The sequence below is a fragment of the Anas acuta genome, chromosome 3 (genome assembly GCF_963932015.1).
Source record: "Anas acuta chromosome 3, bAnaAcu1.1, whole genome shotgun sequence".
Lineage (NCBI taxonomy): Eukaryota > Metazoa > Chordata > Aves > Anseriformes > Anatidae > Anas > Anas acuta.
The window spans coordinates 58416514-58436707 of NC_088981.1; the positions used below are offsets into that span (position 1 = coordinate 58416514).

The window sequence follows — 20194 nt, forward strand, 5'->3', positions numbered from 1 at the left end:
AATGAGTAAATTTGCTCTCTCATATGAAGATGCTTTTTTTTGCTGTCTCGTTTGGTCATGCAGCATGCCTGTTTTCCTCTTCAGTGGTTGCCTGGTGTGTTTACTCTGTAAGCTCTCAGGCAGAGCTGTTCTGCCATAAACTGTGGGCCGTGCCACGATGGTGTCTGTTTTGTTTGCTGACAGCTGTCTCTGAAACAATAAAAGAAAATGCATTTGATTCATTAATATGAATAAAAAAAAATCTTTTTTCCTGTGCTATGGCAAGTGCTACTTAACATACCTAAGAGTAGCCTGATATTTAATGTTGGCTTGATGCTGTCATGCTTTATATGTACGACACCATCACCGGGCCCTTATTTCCCTTTGTGGTGTTGTCCTCCGTACCCCTGGTGCCAGCTGCAGCAGTGGTTTTATTGTGTGTATCTTTTCTGTTTGTTTGTTTTGTCCATTGGTGCCTGGCATGCAGGGCTCTGGAGCTGATACAGAGGTGGAAGCCAGCAGTGGAGGTGGAGATGGAGAGGGCAGCAGCTCCAGGTGTAGCCTTGTGTTGTGGTGCCTGATCTGATGTCTGCCACTGCCATCTGCGTAAATCATGGCTGTCATATCAGCCTTGTTCTGAAAGTGGATTGCGTGGAAAGTTCCTTAATAATCTCCAAATCAAATTACGACAGTGAATTATCTGGATTTTTTGGATGCGTTTGGTTAAGGGAGGGTGGTGAAACTTAGTGCTCCTGGAAATAAAGGATTGCTAGCACTATCTAATAACTCATTAGTGTACGTATACACTTGGCTTTTTGCCTTGACGGCTACAAGAATCTCCTGTTTTCATTCTTGAGCTTAGGTTGTAGCCCTTTCCTCTTGGGAATGGAGGATTTAGGCAGGGAAGCAAGGGGATGCTGGGCTGTGGAGTAGCAGGGATGTGAACAAACCATGGCTGTAAGCTGAGACCACCACCCACACTTAAATGTAAGTAGGACCTTCAGGTAGGAAAGGCTTCAATCTGTTGTATCACTGCCAAAGTCTTTGGAAAATGGGTTTGTCAGAGTTACTAATGTAGGTTGCAAAAGCAGTGGAATTCTGCAGCAATCAGATAATGTCGCAATACAGATAGGGAAGTCTGGTGTAATAAAAAAACATTGAAGGATGTAAACAGAGACAGGATTTTGTTACAAGGCTTTGATTGGAGAATTGATAGAAAACAGAGCAAGCCTGTAGGCTGTTAGGGCTTACGTTGATATAATTCCTTTAACTGGTTATTTTTCAAAATAAACTGGAACATAATTGTCAAATTACCTAATTAAACAGGAAATTCCTGTTTGGGGGGGCTTTTTTTTTGTTACAAAAGATAAATACGGGGCTGGTATCAATTTCTTCAATGTTTCTTATATGAAAATACTACCAAGTGAGGCGTTAGACTTCTCTTGCTATTATCCACTGCTGTGATGTACTTGTAAGCAGTGGTATAAAACCAGACCTGCTACAGTTTGTAAAATGTATGTACAGGGACCAAAATTTGTAAATGGGATATAAAAGCAGGGGTCGAGATTGTGCAAAATGATGCAAGAAGGAGGGGAAAAAAGAAAAGACTTGGAATAGATTTGCACATAGTAATGTTCTTGTGAATGTATTTCCTAGAGTTTCTCCTCCTTTCCCTCATTTCTTCCTGCCACACAGCTGCAAAGCAGATCCATATAAGCAGAAAGATGGCATTGAACAGGGGCAGCTGAAGGTGCCGTTACTATGAAATAGAAGGTTTGGCTTGTTGTTGTTACCCCTCAAAATGAGGAATTGTGTCGTGGAGTCTAGCTTCCCTTGTAGCATTCTTGGTTGGGGTTAGAGTGATGTGATGTTAATAGGGTGAGAAGCCCAATGCGCACCCCAAATAACTGAACAAACTCTTTGATCAAGTGGAAATGACAATGCTTTTTTCCTTCCTTCTCATTTTCCTACAAAAAGATGTACAGGTTTCTTGCTCAAAAAGTAAGTAAAATAAAATAAGAATCTGTAGATCAGAATATGGGTGGTGTAGTCCGTTGCTCTTTTCTCTGTCATAGAAATAGGATGAAAGACATTTTTTTCCAATGTATGCAGAACAGGCGCCAACTCAGATCTGTTTCAGGCATCTGAAGCAAAGGAACCAAAATTAGTCTTCCTGCATGGATTTTTTTTTTCTTCTCTAAGCAACAGAAGACTTGAAATACTCATGTTGCTCAGCAGCAGAACGTATTAGAAAAAAGTTATTTATTCAGGCACCTGAATGAAATGAGTGTGCAGCTTGTTGTTCTTCAGAAGTGTGCAGCGAGTGCATGAAGCAAAACGACACATTGAGATTTGGTAACAAATGTTCTTTGGAAAACTTCAGCATTAAGCTACCTGGAAAAAAAAAAAAAATCCAGTCTTTTAAATTGTACCATTTTGGAAATTATGCTCTTAAATGAAATCCTGTGCATAGCTGAAGCTTAGCTGGTGATTTTGTATGCTTCCTGTAGGCAAGAAAAACAAATGTAAAGGTCTTAGTAAATGGCTGCTACTTGTACATATCTATTTTTAGAATATTATGTTTGTGGGTTTTTAAGATATCACAGGACATCAATGGGCACGGCAGATTAATAGGGTCGTGTATCTTTGACTTTCAAGCTTAGGTGGTATTTTTAACACAAGGAAGCTGAAAAAGCATTTGAAACCACTGTCTGCTATTTTTAACATGTCTAGCACTTTAAAAAAATCCATATAATCCTCTTGAAACAGATGGCTACAGTGAGTTAAAATCCCACGCTAGGATTTGGGCTTCTACCTGATGTTGAAACCAATGTCATGACAAAGGGATGCATCACTGACCTGGAGGTGACAACCTATTTCGGACTTGTATTAAAAAAAAAAAAAAAAAAAAAAAGCAATGTAAAAGCACAAAGCACATGGACTTATGCAACAGTTTGCTTTCCTGATTTAACAACAAAAAAAGTAAAAAAGTCTTCAGTATTTACGTGTGAGAGCTGTGGATCCCTCTGGATTTTGATTTGTCTGTTATTTTTATTTCTTGTAGTTCGTGCACTATCTCATCCTTTTCTATGCTATGCTGGAATATGGAAGTTAGTGGTAACTAACCGTCCCTGAACTTCTTTCATGTGCAGGAAGAAAGGCAGGAAGCTCAGGTCTTTCTTTAACTTCAAATCCTGTAATCACTTGAGCTGCCTAAGTGAAGGCAGGATTCAAACTCAAGTTATTGTTTGAGGTAAATGCAAGGATAACCCAGGCAGGGTCTGGGGGACAGGGCTGAGGTGAGGAGGAAGGTGTTGGTGTTGGTTTTGGAGCATACTGTTTTTTTTATTTTTTGGAAAAAAAAAGCCATCTGTCCTTCAGCTGTCTATAGGACTAGAAGTACTGTAATGTCTCCAGAGATGGTGACAAAGTGTTGGTGTTCTTGTCCAGATAACTGGAAATAATTTAACGCAGTTGGTGATTAATAGAGAAAGGGCGTACTATTTCACTGTGCTTGCTTCCTGCTTTTTTAAGGGTAAAAGGATACAAACGAATGGGAAGTGTTGACACACACTTCAGTTTTCACAACACAGTCACTCAGTGGCTAAAATGTATCCCAGGTGGATCCCAGCAGTTAACCAGAGGTTGCCCTGCCCCCATCTAAATGCAAAATTAACTTGCCTTTGCCCGGGTTGCCACAAAATGCCACAACTACAAGGATCTGCTCTGGCTGTTCTGCTCTCCATCCTCGTGATGTGTACCTTTCTAAGGGGCGCATCCTGCCCTGCAGCCCCACTGGGCACAGCCCAGCCACTCCGAGGATGCGCCTGCCCCTCTCCTGCGCTGCTGCCAGCTCTCCGTGGGGATGCTCAGTGCTTGTGCCTGCCTTCTCACCAACCTTCCTGCCAGCTGTGGCATTTGAGAAGCTGAAGCACAGAATGTATACTAGAATATGGAAGTGCTTCAAGAGATGTCAGATGCTTTATGGAAAGCTGAAGAAGTCCTTGAAACTGGCAGCTCACAGTATCTGGTGCTTCTAAGGCTCTTACTGCAAAGCCTGCTTTAGTGTTCTTAGTTCATTGTTCTAAGACCTGCAAATAGCACTTGAAAAGGCAGCAAGCGTATAAATACCGAGCTTATTGATGACACATTACATTTTGTTTGGTGTCTTCTTAGTGAGACCTATATGAAAACATGCCTTAGTGTGCTGGGAGTGTTTCTGCATTCTGGTTAAAATGTAGGATAACCGGGCAGCTCATAGGAGGGCGTGTGGGAGGTGTGAGCTGATCTTGGAGATGCATTCACTTGGGAAGCTGAGTTTCTCTGGACTTCAGTGACAGGTTGCTGTTAGGCGCGTTGGCACATGCTAGATTTAATCTCCCAAAAGCTGGTGATGTGACACAATGTTTTTCTCTCCGCTCGTTTTACCAAGAGGGAGCGTTTCAACTTGGTGACGTGCCCTGCTCTCCATTTCTTAATGCGGCTGCAGCTGATGGCTGCAGTGAACTGCAGAGCAAGCACGGAGCGCATTAGGAGGGATGTGGGGCAGGGAGTGGGAGCCCTGGTGCTCCTACAGCCCCTAGGAACATCCTGAACAAGCAGGATTGCTGCTGGGCCTGCCCGACGAGTAGTTCAGAAAACTGGGTTCTCGTGAAATAACTTGATACTGCTACAGCCATGGTTGATTTGTGTTCTTTTAGCTGATGAAAATAAAGTGTGTTTGTGCTGAAGAGTGTTTTTGTTTTGTGTGGTTATAAAAAAAAAAATAAATCTCTGCTGCTTTAGCGTATACTTATGCAAAAGTACAGGAGTGCTGGTAGTCTCACGAGGACAGATTTGGATGGGGGAATTTATTACCTTTAATTAAATCATAACCAAGTCTTTCCTTCAGCTGTACTGAATGCAAATATAGCTCTTAATCTTGCAGACTTTAATAACCTGAATGCATCTGCGGGGAAGCACAGACGACATTCCGTATGACTGCAGCAGGCTTTGAAACGATACGCCTAAACATGACCTGTAAGCAAGGCTGAGGCTCCAGGTAGTCACTTTCTGCAGCTTTCACACAGTTGCTGAGAGACATCCAGTCCCACAAGCCTCGTAGCCAGCGTCCCCGAACTCCTAGTGCTTAATGAAGGTGTGCCCCCAGACACCGCAGGGCCTGCAAACTTACAGGCAGGAGCGTGGCCTCGTTCCGCATGTCAACCTGGAGCAGGGTCTGTGACCACAGTCTGCAAAGCCTCCTCGTCTATCCTGGGACAAAGCTCTTTGTGCATTCGAGTCGTGGTGAAATATGTTCATTTGCAATAATAGAAGCATCTGTTAAATAAAAACACAAGACAGGGAAGCAGAGGTTATGTTCTTCGGGGTCTTTCCTTGCTGCTTCAGCCTTGCAGCTGGCTGGCACAGTGGCCACAGAGCCTCCCGAGGCTGCTGTAGCGTAAAATGTGCATCAGCTTCTGCCCTTTTTTTGTTAAAAGCTGCTATTCCTGTCTCCTGGGCACGGAGGAGGATGTGGAAGGGGTGAGGACAGGAAACAACAGTAAAAAACCTGACTCTCTCTTGTCCCTTTCCCAAGCCTGGGCTCTGCTTTCCGCTCTCTTTTCCCTGCCACATGGTGCTTAGGCCTGTAGCTCACATGCTAATACAGAGTGATTGTGTGATTTCCTTCTCCAGCGCTTTTAATTAACACTTACATTGCTTCATCTACACAGCTCTGCCTGCCTGCATGCCTTCTCTTGTTACAGCCTCCTAAATAAGTGATTTAAGAATTTGATAATTATATACCTTGGAAAAACTCGATTGTATAATCATCTTGCTGGATTCAAAGCTCTCCTACTCACTCTGTAGCTAGTTTTATGGTAAGACAGGGTATGATATTACTGATGGCAAAACTAGGAATGGATTCGGTGTTAGCTTTTGGGACTTTGGGCAGTCCGTTAGGGACTGTCGGAGCTGAAATCTCTTGACAATAAATTTTCTCTACCACGTGGAAGCAAGGGGGACCTGCTTTGGGGTAGAAGAAAATATTTATTGGTTGTTGGTTAAAAACTGTAAGTTTTCTGATTTAACTCAGTGATGCCTTACTCTGTTCCTATTGGGTTTAGTCTCCAGCTCGTCAACATCAGCATAACATGAAGTGCTCCTGGAAATCCCACACTGGAATACATTTGCTTATCATCATTAATATATATATTTTAAATAATGAGAACTTCAGTTGTCCTGTAACAAAATCATACTGCTGGAAGCATAGAAATCTGCATTTTTGAAATGCGGTCTCAGATGAAACCATCTTGGGATGGTTGCTGCAGTTTGCTACATCGCTGGCCCCATCCCCTGCAGTTTGCTGGCGATGTCTGTGGCTGTTAGGGGGAGCTGCGTTTGCTCGTCCTTCCTCCGCACCCAAAGCTGTAAAGGCAGGAGCTCTCGCAGATGGTTTAAAGAAGACTAGAAAAATCAACCAAAACAAGCAAGCTCTCAGCCACTGAGGAGCAATCTGCCAGCTGTTACATAAATGGAGAGAAATCCTTAGAAATCTGCACTAAGATGTCTGCATTTTTAATACGCTGTTAAGCACTTAGCCCTGGGGAGGGGAGGCCCGCAAAAGGCTTTTTCTCCATCTTCTGAGTCAGTTCTGCTCAGCAACTGTTTCCCAACCAGTCTGTGTAAGCCTGAGTGCATGCACTGAAAAGAAATCTTCCTTGGTTTGTGGCTGGTTCAGTGAACAAGGTGGCTGCTTAAAAGCAGGGGTGTTTCGTGTTGCACATCATGTCACCCTCCGCTTTCACCCCAGCTGACCTCAGCGCTGCAGGAGAGAACACATCCAGCGATTAATCAGCCCGCGCTCATTACTTCAGGTCACTTGCATGGCTTAGGCAGAAGAGGGGAGAGGAGCAAAAATGCAAATGTTTTCAGCCATTTGCTCGTAAGGGTAGGATGGAGCAGGACAACCTGGGTCGCCTGCTGCGGTACAGTAAGTTCTGGTGGCACGTTCCCTGTCGGTGGTGGAGCATAAATGCAGCTGGCCTCTTGGCTGCTCCTGCTGCAGCTGTAGCGGAAGGGCTGTCATGTCTTTGGGGTTGGGTTAAGGGCATCGTGGCTGCTGCTTTTTGTCCTACCCAGCTTGTTCTGTGGTAGGAATCATTTCTGGCTTGTGATCAGTGGAATGCGGTGAGCTTTGGATCTCATCAGGCACACAAGTATCTGTTAAAAAAGACAGGATTCTTTTGAAAGTAGTTTACAAATAAATATGAAGAATGAACCTGTTATAGTTAATTATTTGTCTGGTGTTCCATGTGTTTAGACAACTAAGTTCTCATAAGATTTGTTTTGAAAGTTTTTCTGTGGAAAAAATGTTAACTAGTCCTAAGCAGTGATGCTTAGCCAGTAGTGAGCTTGGTACGTATTCAGGACTTTCTGGATGATGCTACTGAAATTCAAGGGGTGTTTTGTTTCCATTTAACTGTTGTAGTTTCTTCTGATTGTAGCTAATAAGCCCAGAGGAGGCCATAGTTGTTGCCTGTCTTTCTGACCTCGTGACTTACTTTACTGTCTTGTTGCATCGGACAGGAATAAAGTGGAAATCTGCTCTGCAGCAGTTACAGATCCCCAGCCAGATCAGCCCCAGCTCTGGGGAATAGTGTGAATGTGCTTGAGTCACAGAGTGGTGCCTCGGCTTCAAGCAGATTTAGGTGTTAGGTATTGGAAGGGGTGCTGGTAGGGTGGGAGCTTTGGTTGCTGCTGCTATGATGAAGTTATTTAACATATGGAAGTACGTAAGCTCTTTATCTCCCTATTGAATACATCTTAGAGCCTGACCCACAGTAGTACAGTGCAATGCACGGACTACCTGGAGTGCAGTGTCCTTCTCCCAGGTTGCTTTCAGTGTCCTAATAATCATTACAATATCTAATCACAGATTAGGCGTTTAGGACGAGGAACAGTTTCCAAAGCCCGTCGTGATGTTCATTAGCTCCTGGCCAAATGACTCACTAATGGGTCTTTAAGAGATGCGCTTGGAACATACGCAGAGGATTGTTCTTCTAGCACTGATCTGCTGGGAGCATCACAGACAAATTCACATCCTCCAAATATAACAGGAACTCTTCCAAGGGGAAGATAACACAACTCCCTAGAATGTTTTACAAGTTTACAATATTACCAGTTGTCGTCTCCTATAATCACATCCTTTGGAAGGTGTAATGCTGCATGCTACCTGCGTTTCTGCCAAACAGGGATCTGACAAGCAGTCTGTGGCATTCACTACAACTTAGGTACCTCTGAGGTGGTACAGTACTGTTTTGACAATGGAAATACACCCCTTTATTCCGCTGTAAAGGGGGAGGAGAACGAAGTGATGGACATCCTGCAAATCAGAACAAGCTCTACCAGTCTGGTTTTAGTTCTACCAAAATTAAAGTCACCTTATTAATTTCTGGTAAGATGGGGAAAAAATGGACTGCTGTAATTCACTTTGTTATTTCACATTATTTATCGGAAAAATAAAAGATCAGGGAGACTTTTACTCAGGAAGAAAAGTCCCAAAACTAACTCCCAGCTCAGGATCTAATCTCACTGATTTGAGATTATTGGTCCCATCAACATAAAATCAAATGTAGACAAAGTAAAGCTTGTGTGTAGGATGCAGATTTGTCCATTTTCTCCCTACAACCTCAGATTAGAGAATATTACTTACAGTCGCTTTTTTCTCTAGCTGTAGCAGAAGTGGGAGGGTTCATTAGTATAGCTAAATTTAGCCTGCTCTTAATTAACAGTTGTTTAGGAGGAGGTGACCGCTAGGAACTACCTACGGCTAATTATGCAGGTATGATTATCAGTTCACTGTTATATTAATTGCTGTTAATTACTTGTAGTTTGAAAGCACATGGCTTTAGAATTGTTTTTTCTTAGACCCTTCCAGAATTTCAAAAAATGAGGGCAACTAAACCCTTTCCCGCTGGCTTAGCACCGTGGCACTGATGCGGCCCCATCTGGAATCAAGGGCCGTTGTTCAAGGCCGTGGAGGTGCCAAACAAAGATCCCTGTGCCCAAAGATCTGACAGTTTAAAGCTGTCAGGATGCTCAACAGCAGCCAAAGGATTGTGTTTCTGTAGATAAATAACAAAAAACAGCCTGTTGGAGAGGCGTGGTGGCCAGGGCACTTCATTCTTTGCAGGCAGCGTAATTCCAGCCCCAATTAGTCGGTATTGTATGAGAGTCCTGAAGAGAACTATAATTTAGCAAGAAAGGCCAGCACTTTGTCCTACCTTGACAGCTACAGCCAGTTCCTCAAGCACTTGTTTCCTGCAACCTCGCTGAAGATCCCAAGGACGTGTCTGATGCTAGCATTTTGTGCTCAGCTTTGCGGCAGCACCAGACCAAGAAATCAGTAGGCCTTGTGTCTTTGTGGCTTTATTTTTTCATACTCTATTTCTCTGCTTTCTAGGCCCTCAAATAATATTTCCCAGTTTCTTCTTAAAGCTATGTTAAAAGAGGTTAGCTATTGTAATTTTCCTTATTAAGTTTTTGTTTGTTTGTTTTGTTTTTTGAGTTTGCTAAATGTAGATTATTTAAACTAGTCAGATACCTGCTTACCTGCTAGGTATTTGACTGGAGTTGGAAACCTGTGCAGTTTCCCATTTGCTATTTAACTTTGGGGCTGCAGCAGCCCAGTGTTGTGAACTGCTCAGCAGCTTGTGGGGCCGACTTCATATCGGGTGCCTGGATGCATTTGGGCTGCTATTTGAGCTTGGCACGCTCAATTTCTGCAGCAGCTCTGGCTGCTGCATCCAGTTCTGCTGAGAGCAGCTTTTGGTGACCTTGGGCCTGGGCTGGGGCCCAGCACTCCTGCTCGAGATTGCACGGGGATGCAACAGACAACAATGGGCTCGCCAGGGGCTCTCACACCTTCCCTGTAAAAACAACATGAATGGGGTGCATCTCGAATGCCCGTGCACAAATGCGTGCAGTGTGAGGAGCAATTAGAAGTCCATAGACAGCTGCAGAGCTGTGGCCTCACTGGATTTGCAGAGACAGGATGAGGCAGCTTGCAGGCTCGGAGTGCTGCAGTGTGTGGGTGCAGTCTCTTCAGAAAAAAAAAAAAAATAGTGTCTGCTGCAGCCCTCCTGAGCGAGAAGGGGAGCTGCTGCTGGCATATCGCAGCCGGAGGAAGCCCCACAGTCACAGGCTGTGGGACTCGTGGGTGTCTTCAGCTGCTTTCTCAAAAGGGCAATGCAGCTGGTGCTAGGAGCTGGGAGATGACTTCAGGGCATTCCAGGGAAGTTCTTGCTGCAGGTGATCAGTGAATTGACATGGCGAGATGCTCTGCTGGACTACTCACAGACGAGCGGGTTGGTTATGTAAAGGTTGAGGGAACATTTAAACTGCTGTCTTGCAAAGCTTGGCTTTGCAGACTGCTTTCTAGTTGCATCAGCTTCTGGCATTGATATTCCATTAAGAGGAAGAGAGATGCTTATTGGAAGTAAAAAGTGCTGACGAGTTTGATTTTTTTTTTTTTTTTAATTGCAAAGCTGGCACAGCAGTAGGTAAGCACTTACAAACCTACGCTAACTCACACTTCAATTTTTGGAGCTAATGTTTTAGAGTGTATTGGACAGAAACAAGGTGCATCTTGTTGTGTCCTCTGTTGTGTGTCTGTGATATGAAGCCTAATTGCTCAGAGCATAGGCAGAAATGTTCTTGAGTTCCCTGGCTGTGCTGTCAAGGGGCTGTAGAGCCAGGTGATCTGTCTTACCCAGCTGCAGCCTGTGTGGATATGCTAGTGATTGACTTTAAAACATAGGTTGTGTGAGCAAAGACAAAACAACAAGGTAACATACCATATTATTTCAGTCACATTCCCGAGTGCTTTCATCTTTTAAGAGTTCAGGACCTCATTAATGGTAAGCTCTTGCCTGCCTCATCCCATGGAAAATCCTGTTCTCTCACAGATGAAATGGATGAGACGTGAGTTAACCAAGAAGGGACGTCCAGGGTTAAAGTGGCGACAAATCTTGTCTGCTCTGGAGGAAATCGTTCTGCTCCCAGCACAAACGTCCAGGTCTGGTTGGGTGGTACAGCAGGTATGCATACAGAAAGAGGAGTTTGATTAAAGGACAGACAGGCAGAGGAAATGAGCAATTACAACTTAATGCTCGTCTGGGTCAGCAGGAAGGCAGGGGCTGGCAGTGCTTTTGTGGAGCGTGGCTTTGAGAAGCTGATGTTCTGCTCTCCGTGACACTCAGCACAGCAATTGCTCTAGCTTTGGTTCACTGTGGGAGATGGGCAGAACGATGGAAAGCACTCATCTGGAGCTTGTCTGCAGTTGGTGAGGCTCTGTTAATTACAAAGGCCCTATCTGGACTTGCAGTGGGGCCTTGCAACCTCTGTGAGTCGGTCACTTTGAGTCCACGCTCCTTGTAATGCAATACGAAGGCCCGGAGCACCACTGATAGCCTCTGGCTCCCTGTGGAAGGGGAGTCAGAAGGGCATGGCTCAGGCAGGGCAGCCTTCTAGGAAAGGCCATTTTGGAGATCACTTCCACCACCCCAAAGCAGGGAGCCTGGGCAGCAGCTAGCGCCTGGCCTGGTGCCAGCGGTGACTCAGCTCTGTGGCCTGAGTCTGGCGTAACCAAGCCTTGGCGTCTGCCTCCCATGTAAGCAATAACTCGATAGTATCTAGTTAAGCCCCGAAGTTGTCTGTTTGGGGATCCAGGGGGTAATTTGTGAGAACTATTTTGTTGTTGGTACGCAGCCAGATCAGTTCGGTGGTTGCGCACAAGGAGACGTCATGGCTCTGACAGCCAGCCTCGCTGCCTCCTATCCCTGCGGACAGGGAAGAGCTGGAGGACAGCGGCTGAGTGACTTGCCCGAAGGGGAAGCAGTAATCAGGGCTTGTCCATCCCTTCCAAGGGCACAGAGGGGAGGTCTTATTGCCCCTGCTGAAGCCACTGGCCCTGTTGCCCCTGGCTGCCAGGCCCTGGAGCAGGCTGCCAGCGTGACTGAGTGTGGTGGAGGATGCATTGCCCTCTGGACTCAGATTGCAGCATTACGTTGCACATCTCTTCTCTTTTTGGTACCGTTTTGTAATCTATACATCTTTGTGTGATGCTGAAATGGAGCACTTAATGCTCATTACAAAGGATTAGATAAAGTTTGGGCATATTCTGGTGGCACAGTTGAGCCACTTGCATTGAACACTCTCACTTGACAATCACATTTTTCTCTATTTTTGTTGACCAAACAGGAGAATCCGTGCCAAGAACATATTCTATAAAAAGTTCTGAAGATACACACGGAATGCTGTGGTTTAGTCTAGCAATCCTTGTAAAACATCTAGTGTTTAAAGACAGAGACCTAACCACTGTATAAATTACTGTTAACGTGTTCTCATTGTCTCTGAAGGACAACCCAGGCGCCCTTCATGAAATTCAGAATTTATTCCACTCCTGGTGATAGCAGAGTTTTGCTTCATTTTAATTTTGACCAGTCCATCACCGTTAAGCTGCTGCGAGGAGGTGGGAGACTCAGAGGTGTAAACTCTTGCCTCTCCATCCAGAATAAAGACAGAGCCTCTGTGGGCTAAAGAGCTGTAATGCCGTGCAGCGTTTTCCTGGTGGTGTTGTAAAACCAAGATGTTTTGCATGGTAAAATAACTGGGTGAGAATTTTATCCTTCTTATACTTGATTTGAATTTTACAAGGCAGATGGCAAATAATTAAGGTTGCATAACATTTCCCGTTGAAGGAGGCTCATTTCAGGCTCTTTACACCTCTGCAAGATTTAAATGGTTCAGCCCCGGTTTCACTTTTTCTAAGTCCTGTTCTTCTTTTGCTTCTTTATTTCTCTCATCTTCAGCAACTGGACCAATATCTGAAGAATGAGACTTGGCAAAATAATGCCTTTTTTTTTTTTCTTGAAAAAAAATCTTCATAGCAGTCTCAAGGCTGGTTTAAAGCCACCAAGCTTCGAGGAGAGATTTGATTTTATAGCAATGCTTCCTCCTGTCTCCATGAAAAGCTATGCAAACTGGCAACACAAGTCACAGTCAGCTCATAGCTAATAGGGCTGTATTAAACATAGGAGTGCTAAATTTTTGTCCATTTTTTTTTGGTTGAACTGAGGCTGCACCCTTTGTCACCAAAGCTTTGGGCTCATCAGCGTTCGCATGACTTGCCGTCCCCACAGATCAAGCAAGCACGCTCCTCCCCGGAGCTGCCAGGGCTGAGCAGGACTTTTCCTGGGCTCCTTCCCATCTCTGCAGGCTGCTCCTGTGCTTGGGACACTGAGCAGCGAAGTTTGCTCTCCTCCACTGCTGGACCAACCTGCAGCAGAAGGTGATCTGAGGCCACGAGGGAGAGGTGGGGAGGAGGTGTTTGGGTTGGAACGTGGCTGGCCAGGAAACTACAAGGACAAAAAAATTAGAAAGGTGGGAGAAGTGCAAGGTAGCAGGTTCAGGAACAAGAGGAGGAGGCAGTAAGATCAGGAAAAGAGCAAAGGATGCAGTTCAGTAGAGAAGGGGGAGGAGGAGTGCAGCTGGCAAAAAGGAAAGGAAAATATTGGCAAAACATGTCGTTTTCCCCATCTGGTGGTAGGGCAGCTTGGTCTGCCAAATCAGCTTTGTCAGAGAATGCAGCATTTAGGTTTCCTAAACTGCTTCCATAATCTGTTGGCGGGAGGCTATAAAATTAACTATGTATTTTTATGTTTATGGTATTTTTTTGTGCATTTTTGTGTGGTTTTGTTTTTAGTTTTAGGTGACTACTATGTACCAGTACATAATGCAGTCTGCTTGTTCACATTGAAGATTCCAAGTTCAATCAGTGAAAAGTCAGGAAATCTCACAAAACTTGCCTGTGCAACTCGATTTAATATCCCCTATATATACTACAGATTTTTTTTATTTTTATTTTTATTTATTTTATTTTTTTTTAAGTATGTGATTGTGTTCTTGGAAGTTAGCAGCCCTCTCATCAGTAAGGCTACTCTACGGTGAATGAAGTCAGGCTTTGACCTGTCTCAGCTGTACTGCTTATGTAAAGTGGTGAAGGAACAGCTTAATGGAAACTGCATTGCAAACTGTTTTCTAGGTCAGTGTCTACAAACCTTTTGGGATTGTAAACAGTTTGTAGTTTAGTTATTAGAAACATTAGTCCAAATACAAAGGTCTGTGCAACTTCTAGTCGCAACTTCTAGGCATTCATTGCAAAATACCGAACACTTGAAGGGTTTGGTTTAAAATTACTTCTGATTTTTATTCTTGAATGTTTAAAACTTGGTGTTAAATAGATCTTGATTAGTGCAAGATACAGCACTTGGACATTTTACTTTACAAATGCTGTGATTTCATTCTTGTAATACAGCATAAAAGAAGATCTGAAGAACAAAGCACTAAGTTTAACACTTACGTTCTCTGTCCTGTCCACTATATACAAACCAGCCAGCACTGTGGTGGGGGTTTCCCAGGTAACGAAGGCACCAAATGAAATGACAATAATACTTTTTTAACACCACCTTTGACTTGTTGGATAGCTGCACTACCTACACATATCCAAGTAGAAGAACTGTGAGGAGCCAATGGGAGATTTTTTGTCGTTTTTGCTCCCTTAGGAAAGCAGACTAAGAATTGTTGGGTTTGATCTATTCTCTGTAGCAACCAATTTTTACTCATGTTACTTCTCTGGAAGATTTAGTTTTCAGGGGTTGTTAACACCTGAGTACTGCTGAATCCTTTCAGACTGGTTTTGAAATCACAGAACACTTTTAAAGTAAAAGCTGGATAGTCAGAGAGAAAAGGTTTCCCTGAAGACCAGAGGGGGTGAAAAAAAGTGAATTTTATGCCTCCTAAGGGTAAGAGCTGCAAATTATGGCAGTCAGGCAGTGTAAGTATCAAAACAGCTAACAATCAAATTCTTGGAAAGCAACAGACACAGTAATTAACGAACTAAAAGGAAACCTGCATGAAATTCAAATGTTTCATGTCTCTGCTATGAATTAATAGTTGTGTATGACAAACATTTGTGTTGCCACTAGAGTAGTCTGTGGCCGTCTCTAAGAAATCAGCTGCACAGTTTCCACAGAGCAACAAAATCTTCTTTCTGATAATGGTTATGTACATTTGGGGGCAGCATGTAAAGATAAGATCTACTACCAAGTACTCTGGTACTCATCCTGAGATCCCAGGAAGAACCTGGGGAAAGATACACTTTGTTTTATCAGTGTACCTAAAATAATGAATTATTATCATAACAAGAAAGCCAAAGAAGAGCTCTAATAACCACTTGATGTGTTCATACTAGAGAGGCTTAAAAATAAATGTTAGTGTTATTTGAGGATTGTATGCAGGTATATGCAATGTTAAACATGTAATTTCAGAAAAACTTTACAAACGAATGGTGTGTTTATAAAGCCAAAGATGTAGAGCTCAGAAATAATTAGGTTGGTTTTTGCAGCCTCAATTCTGTGTATGCAGTGCTGTAATTAATTATGAGGTCCTGCTGCTCGTATGTGAAGCAATGCCTCCTTCCAGGAAGTCCTGCTTACGGGCAGCTGAGTGAGGAAAAAATCACAGTGAAGATTACAGGAAAGAACTGGCCCCTGAACTGATGTGATGGTCACCTTGAAAGACAAATTTTTCAGTAAATGGTGTCTTGATAATTTAGTTAATCTCTTGACTGGTTGTGGCTGCATTCATCTTGAGCCTCCTTAGATGTGACGCCCTGGTTCTGGTACATTTTTTATTTTTGATAGTGAATGAGGTGATTAAGGCTCAGTCATGCAATAGAAATACATTTTTTTGAGTCAATGTTTCAGCTTTGTTCTCTGCCCAGCAATGGTAGGAAGCATTCCTTTTTGCTTTGCTGTTTCAGAATATATGCATTTTGCATCATATTAAATGCTTGTTCTATGTAGCTTACAGTTATAGGAAATACCTTTTATATAAGGAGCAGGAGAAGAATGAGAAAACTTGAGTGTTGCTCTTCCCCTAAGCAGTTACAGCATCCACTCTAGTGACCTTTCACTGCAGGAAGAGGCAGGCGTGCGGAAAATTGCCTCTTTTCCTCGGGCAAGTGTGGTTTGATGAGGGCAATGGCTTGGACGCACGGGTCCGGGAACTTAGCTGCTGAAGAACAGCATGCAGTCTTTGCAGCTTTAAATGTTTCAGAAATCATTGTCTGCACAGAACAGGGTGTGTAAACAAAACTGGGCTTCTGTGTACCTCTTCCTGCTGTCTTTAGCTGAGGCAGGTTGTTGCTATAGAGACTGGCAGTCATAATTCATGCTGTGTTTTATTAAGGCTGGAAGGGTAAGTCTGGACATCCATGCAAAATGCATGAACCTTGCCCAGGAAGCTCTGCAGCACTGGACCAGTTCCCCACAATGCTTGCACTGAACCCACCAGCTTGTAGGTGGTCCAAAACTTACCTTTAGGAGAGAAATCCCAGTGGATGTCCCAGACATTAATCTAAGCGGCCTAACATGGTGCTGTGTGAAGATAATTAGGTGCCAGAAGCGGTGTGGCAGTCTCAGGGTAATGCTTAACTTTGCTTCTCAGCCAAGAGGAGCTCTCGTGTTGGCCTGGTGTTGACCCAGCTCTCCTGCTGTCAGTACCTGAGCTAGCTCAGCAGGCTGAGGCAGTAGATGAGACCCACATGGCAATTAACTTTTTCCTTAGCAAACAAGGTCATGGCACTTGGATATTTAAGAAGCTGCATCTTGCAGGAATCTCTGCAGCTTCCATAGGCAATTACAGTCAGCGTCAGTATTACCCCACTGTCCTCTACAAGGAGCACTAAATGTCCTAGATGTTAGCATTAAACAACACTACTTCCTCCCCGCTGTCCCCCATCCCCCTTTCTTGTGCTTTGAGCATCCTTGTTTCTAGTGATTCTTTAGTAAAAGGTTTGAGAGGGTCTCCCGAAAGCCAGTTGTCGGCCCCTGTTCCTTTGGGAGTAACACACTTCTCAGTCTCCAAGTCACTTGTCTGTTTTTGCAGATGTGTTTTTGTCATTGCTGACGGTAAGCTGAACATATCCTTAATTCTACAGGCTAGGCTGATGCCCCCTTTCCCTTGTGATGAGCCCTCATTTATTCTTCCCAAACAAGCCTTCCCTTGCAACACAGTCCTCTTCACAGAGGCAACAGCCTCTGAAGCTGAAGAGCTGTTTAAAGCAATTATGGGATGAAGGCCAGGAGCCCACTTAGTTTGGCAGGCACAGTGATTTTGAGTTTAAAGTAATTTAAAGAAAAGGAGGTGAAATCTTGGCTAATGGAGATCTCTGTATTGTAGGTGGCTTTTGTTAGGCGTGGAACACAAAGGGAACTGGCTTTCGTGGGACAGGCTTGCAATTAGGAGTGCAGAGAGCTGCTGGAAGAAGCTCTTTGGGGTACTCGGAAGGTCAGAGAGCTGGTGGATGTGTCTTAAAAGCATTTTGTGGTCAGAAGTGGTCAGAAGGAGAGCTGTGTTATAGGCCTCTTATGTATCCTTGTGTGAGGAGACAACTTTACTAGAAAGAAGGATTTGAAAGGGAATTGTGCTGGTTTTGAACCTCCTTTCTTCTGCTTGCAAGGTTTGTGTCACTTCATTTTACTATATTTTTTCAGTGTTTTGTGTTTCTTTCAAATTCTTGCAACCTGTTTTGGGGTGAAAAATGCCAGAAGCATCCTCTTACTGAGTGCAGTCACCAGTTTATTACGCAGACAGCAGAGCTCATCCTCACGTGGGGTACACCCCCCCGCCTGGATATGGTGTGCCCGTAGGGGGATGTCCCCGTATGGCAACAGCCCGTGTAGGAAGGGATTAATTACCACGAGACGCACAAACAGTTGTGCCTGGCTTCTGGTGGCGTTGCCATGGCAGAAGTGCCACCGCCCGCCACAGGCCTGCGCAGTGTCAGGGTGGCGGAGCGGGCAGCTGGAAGCTGTTCACCTCATGGCGCTTCATCCTGTCAGGCCACGGCGGCCCGGACAAATTTGGGAAGAGCTGAAAGCACGGAGGAGAGCATAGTTATGCACCGAGTTCAGCAGGGGTGTGATGGCCTGTGTATGTCAGCGGGCTGGCTTCTTGCCACCGAAAGCACAGAGTCAGGCTGTGAGCTCGTGGGAGTCTCCTGAACTAACCTTAGGTACAGTTCACTTCATGGAATATTATTTTTAATTAAAAATACGTATTGTATCAAAATAATGTTTTTTGTTGTTGTTGTTGTTTGTTTTGGTGGTTGTTGATTTGGTTTTGTTGGTTTATTTCTGTATTTACTTTTTTGGGGGGGAGAGGCAGAGAAGCCATTACCTTCTCTTATTGCAAAGCCGAGACTAAAGAGGTTGCTTTGTTTTCAAAAATACTTAGCTCTCGGGATCAAATTGCTTAACAGAGCAATCTATAGCAAAGTATCAATTTTTCCCATCTCTCCATCCCCATATTGCCATTACTGGAGTTGCTGTCCGTGTTGCTGTAGAAAGCAAAGGCTGCAACGCGCAGCGGTCGCCGTGCCCTCTGAGCGAGGGGGTATCAAATAATGCACGCTCTAGGTGCTGTCCCCGGCTCCAGTGGCTTGACCTTGGGATCAGTGCGACGGTGAAAGCAGACAGGTCTGTGCCTAATTCTCCAGTTCCCGGGGGTAGGTGTCAGCTTCCTCGTGACTTGGACACTCTCACAGGAATTACCTCATTGTCTGGAGCAAGCTCGCTGGTCAAAGTCCAGAAAAGTGACTTTCACTCAGTGAAATGTACAGGTGTTCCCTTTCGTCCTCTGGAGCAGCCTTCAACACACAGCCATTAGGGCAGCTCACAGGAGCAGGTCCTGGCGTGGGGGTCTGTCTGCTGTAGCAGGAGCCAGTGCTGCCCACAGCACTCCCAAGTCAGGAGAGCTGCTGCTACTCTTGCACCTGGGGTGAAAGTGTTTTGTCCTTGAGGAAAAGAATCATGAACTAACAGTTGTAGGTCTGATATTGCCCAGTGTTTGTACACTGCCTGGGACAGGCTGCAGAGCACATGATGTTGGGGTTTGGTATCTGGAAATGAGTTCACTCAGCTAACCCTCAGCAGGTAGCATCTTGGCTTTTATTTTGGTGATGTGTAATTCAAAAGCTTCCTTTCATGTCTCTCATCTGGATCTGGCCAGACTTGCCAGCCAGAACCCCTGCTTGGCAGCACAGGCTTCTTCAGTAGCTAACAGGGACCTTTTTTTCCAGTGTTCCTCTAATATTGATATTGCTGTTCTATATTGCAGTATAATGACCTGATACAATTATCCAGAACAAATATTGAAATATTGTGAATATTCACATTTTTATAAATGCCATTACATTTTAGCTTTGTGTTTCTTTTTTTTTTTCTTTTTTTTTTTTTTTTTTTTTTTTTTTGAGAGCCTAAGCAACATAAGGGTTCTTCCTGCAAAGGTGCTCAGGTTGCTGTGTTGTCCTATGGTATTTAGTATTTCAGAATTCAGTACTTTAAAAAGCCAATGCAGTAAGCCAAAAGTAATTTTTTAGGAATAGAAAGCAGTTACACAGTTTTAACTTAAAAAAAAAAAATCCCCATGTGTCCCTTTTTTTGTAGATACTTGTGATATCCAATTTTGTCTGTGGATTGTTTCTAAAGAAATCTGTTCATGCTTCCATTTTTAAGTGTGTTACAACTTAGTGATGAATTAGCTGCGACAATTTAAAATTATCTATCTTCCGAGTCTACAATATGATGAAGACAACAGCAACTTTTATACTACTTCATGAGTAGTAAACAGCAATGCTGAGAAGTTTTCATTTCTGCTTAGCTCAGCCAGGACAGTAGAGACTGAGGAGTGTCAGTGACTGCGTTTGTATGGCAGCTCTGATGGTAGACTTCTGTGATAAGTGCCAGAGGAAGGAAATTCGGAATAGTCACTGTAGCTTGGTATCTTTTAACTTACTTATATTTGCAAACCAGACATTAAGTTCCTCAGCACTGGAATTATGAGAAGATATATTCCAGCTTCAAGCTTCTAAGAATAGAAATTATTCTAATGCATGTAAAATTAATTCTAGGCACATTTAATTGAGGTGTAAACTTTGCTTTACTGTTTCAGTGAGTAAAAATAAATTCTAATTACTCTATCACTCCTTTGAGTCAAACCTATATTTGTGAATGTACTATGCAAATACTGCAGTTTAGACTTTAAAAGAATGGGTATTTTCCATTTGCTAATGTTATAAATTTCAAAAAGCTTATGTCTTAGACTGTGA

The 20194-nt window shown here is 43.7% G+C and overlaps 1 protein-coding gene across 13 annotated transcripts in view; it reads left to right on the plus strand.

Annotated features, from left to right (window-relative positions):
• The window catches only part of MAP7 (microtubule associated protein 7), a 110539-nt gene that overhangs the window by 30011 nt on the left and 60334 nt on the right, over window positions 1-20194 (plus strand). Inside the window, exon 1 of one of the 13 annotated variants that reach the window (XM_068677321.1) lies at window positions 6901-6952. The exons of 11 other annotated variants lie outside the window; for them this stretch is intronic. In XM_068677321.1, the coding sequence (XP_068533422.1) occupies window positions 6916-6952 (37 nt within the window). In that variant the 5' untranslated portion in view covers window positions 6901-6915. Of the gene's footprint in view, window positions 1-6900; window positions 6953-17994; window positions 18101-20194 lie in introns of those variants that run through there. One more of the 13 variants, XM_068677317.1, reaches the window with a different exon arrangement.